Here is a 7,320-nt window from a genome sequence, read left to right as displayed (position 1 = left end):
CTTGACTTATTCTTGTCAACAGAAAAATGTCAACCAACAATTTCAATATGACAACTGTTCCAAGAGATGTTCTCATCTTTTCTGTTGTTTTCAAATTCTTTGCAATGATTTTTGGGGTATTAGGAAATGGGACAGTTATAATATATACAATTTTTTCAAGAAGGGAAAAGACAGTCGCGTCATACTTAATTGGAAACTTGGCATTGGCGGACCTTCTCGTGTGCCTAACATTTTATCCAATATGGATCATCGAATTTATTCAGACAATATTGAACATCGACAGCGATCAGGACTTGTTTTGCAAGTTAAGTCGTTCTACCAGCTGGTCATTTCTGTTTGCTTCAGTGGCAACACTTCTTGCTATCACAGTTGATCGCTATTTATACATCGTAAAACCTCTGAAATATCCCTTAATTGTGACACGGGAACGAGTGCTTCTTGTCATATCTGGGATTTGGTTTACCGTCTGTTGCAGTCTCATAGCATGGCTAATCTTCTATAGGAAGTCGAACATTGGATTAAGGGGTGTCTGCGACGTATCTGACAACATTCTAGGGGTTCTTGGCGCGCTTTTTTTCTATGTCCCTTTTGCATCAATATGCGTCCTCAATTTTCTAATCCTAGATGTTTCCAAGAAGCAAAGAAAACGAGTATTCACAGAAAACGTTGCATTTCAAAACAATACTATTGAGATGTCGATAAAACGACGCAACGGAATACATTATCTTCGCCTTAAATTCAAAACAGCAAATACATTCTGCATTGTGACGGCAGTTTTTGCTTTCTTTGTCTTTATCCCTGCCTTGATTGGGCTGCCAATTGAGATTTCTTGCAACAAATTGTGTCGCCAACTTTGGTTTGTCGTTTTTCAATACGAGTTGTTTGGGATTAATTCAATCACGAATGCGTTCATCTACGCAATGAGACATATAAGGTTCAGGAAAGCCGTTGGGAACTACATTTTACGCCTATTGGGTTTGTAACAAACCAAGTCTTATCCTTGGCAATGATTCTGGAATAAAGGATAGTTATGATACAATATATTTACACCAAATTTACTGAGCTCAAAAATACCTTTGCCCTTTCATGGTTGTGAAACCCGTGGCAGTCACAACCATGAAAGGGCAAAGTTATTTTTGAGCTCAGTGTTATATTTGTCTTCTTTTATAGCACTTGATCGAATTCAGTTTTTATATATGCATACGGTATTCTACTGCATGCAATGTAATCATCTCACTCGAGAGTTTTGCAGTGTTAAACTTTTATAGCTGTATCCTTGTTTTTTAATTTCATATTAACAAAATGACACGCAATTTTGTTCACAATACACCTTTGAAAAATGAGTCATCTGCGCAGAATCGTTTTCTAGCTCGAACATATCAGCATATATATGGCGCTAGATCGTGATCCAATTGTTATACTGATCTATTTAGTCCATGTGTTTGCTCACTTCCGGGAATATGAAGTTCTGCTGTAAACAAATTGCTCTTAAAAATAAAAATTAATGATTAGTTGTCAAATACTAATTCATTTTGGATTCGTATAGACTTGGCTGCACTGATTCTTCATAATTCAGTAGACTTTAGTTATAGCAAAAAGATTTTGGTAAAGTAAATTTGGTGTAAGTCGCCCGCTTTGCGCGACAGTCCGGCTAGCGATATCTCGCCACGAATTAATACATTCCCAAATAAAAATTTCTGTGCGTAAATTTCTCTGGACAAAGCGGACTGGCCCGCTCGGCGAGGTGGAAACAATTTTTATAATTTGTTATGTTTCTCAGCGTTTCTTTTTCTAGTTTAGAACACTACATGACTAAAAGCGAACAAAATGTGGGAAAGTACTTAATTACTAGATGCTGATGCTAATGTGATATGACCTTTAAACACAAAGCCAATGGCAATTTCACAGCCGCCAGATGTTTTTGATGAGCTTTTAAGATTCGTCATTTATTGCATGAAAGATATACGATTCAGCGGCTTTCTTTTAGGAAATGTGAAGAATTTTTAACTTTCCTTTAATCAAAACCAGAGAGGACCAAAAACTCATTTATCTTTGCTATGCCTATGTGTAGCAAATTTAATAAACAAGACGCTCGGCTGAGCGTTTAGTCGCTGGGGCTATTTAAGTGAAGCCTATACAGTATGTTTATTCTAATTATAATTGTATACACAAATACAATAGGAAATTTACACACTAATAACACAATACTTTGATTGTAAAGTGACTGAAATAGTGAAATATTGCAGGTTGACCAGCCTGACACCCAGCGGCGAAGACCAAGTTCCACGCAAGTAGTCAAGTAGTAGTGATACTGATGAATGAATATAACGTTCGCTCAGTGTCGTACTTGGTATTCTGTCATGTAACGCTGCAACATGTTCTTTTCACCCGACCGTCTTTCCGTATTCGGGTTTATTTGCAACAAATTAAGGCCGTAGAAATGCATCCAATAAATAACAGCTTGCGAATAATGCCAATACTATTGTTGCGATTTCGAATTTGCAAATATAATTTGCCGTTAAACTTTGTGAAATTGAAAATTGTGAACTTTTGTTGTTTATTTCAAGCTTTGAGCCTTCTGATTTTACTCGCAATCTCACATAAGATGACTTTCGGTTTATAAACCTGCAATCATTTTCAAAAGTAGTTGAGACACTGTCGATTTTAAACCACACTCAGACTTCAATGTGTGTTCTTTATATAATAATCCAATTGCATACAGTGACTACTTATATAATATTAGCTATAACGAGCCTGCAGTGCTATGTACTTGAGCCCGTAATATAAACATACATATATCATGATCTACATCCTCCTTTTTTTTCCAAAAAACTAAAGTATTCTAATTATAAATGTTCCGAGATAAGTTTCTATATGTAATGAATGTTTTAATATACCTATTTCAACACTCGTAACTAAACCTATAAATGCTTAAATAATATCTAAATGCAAATACGTTCAATCGTTCTATGCTTACGCCACACAGTCTTTATATTTACTGTTCGGTCTTGAAATTCTTCCTGATCTTGTAACTACTGGATGATGTCGTAAACCATCGTATCGTTGCTGTCTTGTAGTTCTAGGAGGGGAATTTGTACTCGTATTCGGATCCGAAACTACGTTGCTCTCACTGTTAATTTCTCGGGGTGAGGAGGACTCGGTGGAAACCGTATCATCGGATGGTGGATCTGGCTCGTCAATTTCTTCTTTCACGACATAATTCCTTTCTGGTACCACAAGCAAATGTCTTCGATTTCTTCGATATTCATGTCCGTTAGATTCAACAATATAGGATCGAGGTTCTTCGGTTGCTCGCTTAACAATGCCAATCTTGTCAAATCCTTTTGAAGTTTGACAACTTGATTGGTTTTCAACTTTCCAAGTGTTCTTGCACTTTTGTCGTAAAACTTCTTCTGCTGTTGACGTTTCTTCCACAGATTTTGAGTTACAAATTTGCATGATAAAGCTTTTGGTCTTAGTAACACTTTGGACGTTGGAATAACTGTACATGTACGAGTTCTTCTGGACATCAAACGCTGCGCAGGTGAACCCAAATTAGTATCTCTAGGAGTGTTTCTAAGATTCAACAATTAACCCAAGTAAAGGATCGGAACCATCTCTCTTAGACCTTTCCAACAGCTTCTTTGCTTGCTTAACTGCGTTTTCTGCTAAACCATTAGACTGGGCATATGAAGGACTGCTAGTAACTTGCTTAAAACTCCATTCCTTCGCAAATAACTGAAATTCCTTGCTGACGAACTGCGATCCGTTGTCAGTCAACAACAATTCAGGAATGCCGTGAACCACAAAATGACGTTTCATCTTCTTTATGATCGTCTTGGATGACATATTTGACAGAGTGTCAATTTCAAACCATCCAGAGTATGCATCAACAACTACTAGATATTTCAAATTGTTCCATTCAAAAATGTCAGCGCTTACTTGGGTCCATGGTAACTCTGCTGTTGGATGACTTCTCATCGGCTCTTTGGTTTGATGTGGTTTCGTGCTGTTGCATGCTCCACACGAGTTTACTACGAGGTCGATGTCTTTGCTCATCGTTGGCCAATAAACAACGTCCCGTGCTCTTCTCTTCGTAGCTTCAGTTCCTGGATGTCCTCTATGGAGCTGCTTGATATAACTTTGTCGTAAATTCTCTGGGACAACAACCCTTTGACTCTTCATAACTATTCCGTTCTCAACCACCAATTCATCTCTTACAGCAAAATATGGTGCAAGTGCGGTTGATACGCCTCGGTGCTTCGTTGGCCAACCACTTCGAATTACTTGAATTAACTTCTGCATGATAGGATCTGAAGATGTTGCTTTCCGCAATTCTTCCATTCTCGTCGGCGAAATCGATTCTACGACCATGACTTCAAAATCATCGTTGCTATCTTCATCGGGTTTCTCATCAATATAGGCACGTGATAAAGTATCAGCAACGAACAGATCTTTCCCTTTTTTGTAGACAAATTCCAAGTCATACTTCTGGAGTTGTAACAGCATTCGCTGGAGTCGGGCTGGCGCTACATGTAGAGGTTTCTTGATTATCGTGATGAGAGGTTTATGATCAGTTTCAATCACCACTTTGCTACCATATACAAAATCGTGGAATTTTACGCAAGCAAAAACGGCTGCTAACAGTTCCTTTTCGATCTGCGCGTATCTTGTTTCTGTCTCCGTCATCACACGAGAAGCATACGCCACTGGAGAACCATCTTGAAGACACACGGCTCCAAGTCCACTCTTTGAGGCATCGACAGACAGAACCACTTTTCTGGCAGGATCGAAAAACTTTAGCACTGGTGGATTGCTAATTTCGTCCTTTAACTTTTGAAAAGCTTCTTCATGATGTACGTCCCAACACCATGCTACTTCATTGCTCAACAACTGTCGCAGAAGGGCTGTTTTCTCACTGAAATTTTCGATGAACTTATGCAAATAATTCAACAAACCAAGGAATCGTTGCAACGCTTTCGGTCCATCTGGAGCTGGCATTCCTTTGATTGCCTTGATCTTTTCATCATCTGGCTTCAACCCATCTTTGGTAAACTTGTGCCCAACATATGAAACACTCTGGAGTCGAAACTTGCACTTCCCCACGCTTAACTTGAGATTAATTTCTCTTGCTCGTTGCATTACTTTCTCCAGGTTGGAATCGTGTTCTGCGTCATCTCGCCCCCAGACCAGTATATCATCAACAATGATCTCGCAAGGATAGCCTGTGAACAACTGTTCTATCGTTCTTTGATACACTTCTGACGCTGTATTAATACCAAATGGCATACGGAGATAGCGATACCGCCCGAAAGGTGTGCTGAACGTAGTGAGGATTGAGGACTGTTCGTCCAATTTCAGCTGCCAAAATCCAGTTTTTGCATCCAAGGTGGAAAACACTGTGGCACCCGCCATACGAGCAGCAACACTTTCTACATTTCTCATCGGGTGATGAGATCTCCTTAGAGCTTTGTTCAGATCCCGTGGATCCAAACAAATGCGTATAGTACCATTCTTCTTTCTTGTGGCTACCATCTGCGAAACCCATTCTGTAGGTTCTGACACTGGCACGATTACTCCTTTCTTCACCATGTTGTCGAGCTCTCTCTTTACGCTGCTTTCCATGGCCACTGGAATCTTTCGGGGTGGTTTGATTACAGGTGTAACACTGTTGTCCACTTTCATGGAGTATACTGCTGGTAGCTCGCCAAGGTTATTATCGAACAGATCTTTGTGCTTATTCAAAACTTGTTGTGCATAATCGCCACTTGACTTGACTTCATGAACGTATTCGTTGAATTTGATCAACTTCATCTTCAACAAATCGCTTAAACCAAGAAGAGATGCGACTGGCCTGTCAACAATCTGAAATTCTAAACTATACACTTTCGAATTTATCCTACAGTTCAAACAAACAGTACCCAAAGTTGAGAAGGTATGACCCCCAAAAGCCACTAACTCTACAGACTTTGATTTATTAATTCGTTCACCGTCTCTCAAAACTTTGAATAATTTAAGGGACATTACATTACATCTCGCTCCCGTGTCAACTTTTAATTTCATTTCATGACCATTGATTTTAGACGAACAAAGAATTTCCTTCTTATCACGTACTTTATTTAATTCTTCTATTGTTCCTATGATAAATAAATCTTCGCTACTTTCGTCAGATGAATCATCACGAGCTATTTCATCAATTTTGGGCTTTCTATTAACCCGTGACTGCTTTCCTTTTTTAGTTTTACCAACTTCTCGAGATTTTTCAGAATAACATACTTTCTTAAAATGATTTAATTTCCCGCAACCATGGCACTCTTTTCTAAATGCAGGACACGCTTGTTTTTCGGCTTTATGTTCGCCCCCGCAACTTTTGCAGCTTTGTATGGTTGATTGATTTCTTAATGGCTTTTTGTTTCTTAAATAGTTTATATCATGTTTATCTGAATCCTGCTTCGACAATCGCTTTCCATAGTCTTCGGAAAGTTCATTTAATTGACAAATTTGTACTGCCTTATCAAGTGTGAGTGCTCTTTCTTTTAACAACTGTTTACGAACCCTATCCGACTGTATTCCGCATACAATTTTGTCACGAATAAACTCGTCTTTCATTGTACCGTATTCACACGTGTCTGCTAATATACGAAGATCGGCAACATAAGATTGTATAGACTCACCGTCTCTCTGATTTCTTACATGAAATCTGTGTCTTTCCATGATTACATTTCCTTGCGGATTGCAGATTTCTTTAAATTTTCGCTTAAGGACCACCATGCTTTCCTTCGTCTCGGCAGGTGTTACCACTTCACCGTCAGTGTTACGAACGGCCGATGCATATACAAACGACTTTTCTTTCTCAATTGCTTCTCGGCCCGGGATATTCAGCATGATGTAGGCCTTCGTCTTCGCATCTTTATCGTGGTGTGCGGCTTCCATGAATATGTCTAATTCAAGCTCAAACCGACGCCAATTTTCTGCTACATTTCCCTCGAAGCTCAATGGTTCGGGTTTGCGAAACGAGTCTGCCATTTGATTGAGATTCTTTCTGCTTCTTAGAAGAATCCCACACCTGACACCATGTCGATTTTAAACCACACTCAGACTTCAATGTGTGTTCTTTATATAATAATCCAATTGCATACAGTGACTACTTATATAATATTAGCTATAACGAGCCTGCAGTGCTATGTACTTGAGCCCGTAATATAAACATACATATATCATGATCTACAGACACCTACTATTTTAGCTAAAATCTACTATATAGGATGATTTTCATACATCCCCCCCTCCCCCAATCAATGTTGGTTTTCAAATTCAAAC

The 7,320-nt window shown here is 38.9% G+C and overlaps 1 protein-coding gene across 1 annotated transcript; it reads right to left on the bottom strand.

Moving 5' to 3' along the window:
- Positions 1-3,576: 3,576 nt before the first annotated feature.
- Positions 3,577-7,026, bottom strand: LOC114539422 (uncharacterized protein K02A2.6-like). Its single transcript, XM_028560049.1, has one exon. It carries the CDS (start codon positions 7,024-7,026, stop codon positions 3,577-3,579), a length of 3,450 nt encoding a protein of 1,149 aa, XP_028415850.1.
- Positions 7,027-7,320: the final 294 nt, after the last annotated feature.

Source organism: Dendronephthya gigantea, unplaced genomic scaffold (genome assembly GCF_004324835.1).
Source record: "Dendronephthya gigantea isolate DGI-Jeju-01 unplaced genomic scaffold, DenGig_1.0 000202F, whole genome shotgun sequence".
NCBI classification, from domain to species: domain Eukaryota; kingdom Metazoa; phylum Cnidaria; class Anthozoa; order Malacalcyonacea; family Nephtheidae; genus Dendronephthya; species Dendronephthya gigantea.
This window is presented reverse-complemented; position numbering and strand designations above follow the sequence as displayed.

Coding starts and splice junctions, on each gene's coding strand:
- LOC114539422 (XM_028560049.1), bottom strand. CDS start 7,026: ATGGCAGACTCGTTTCGCAAACCCGAACCATTGAGCTTCGAGGGAAAT.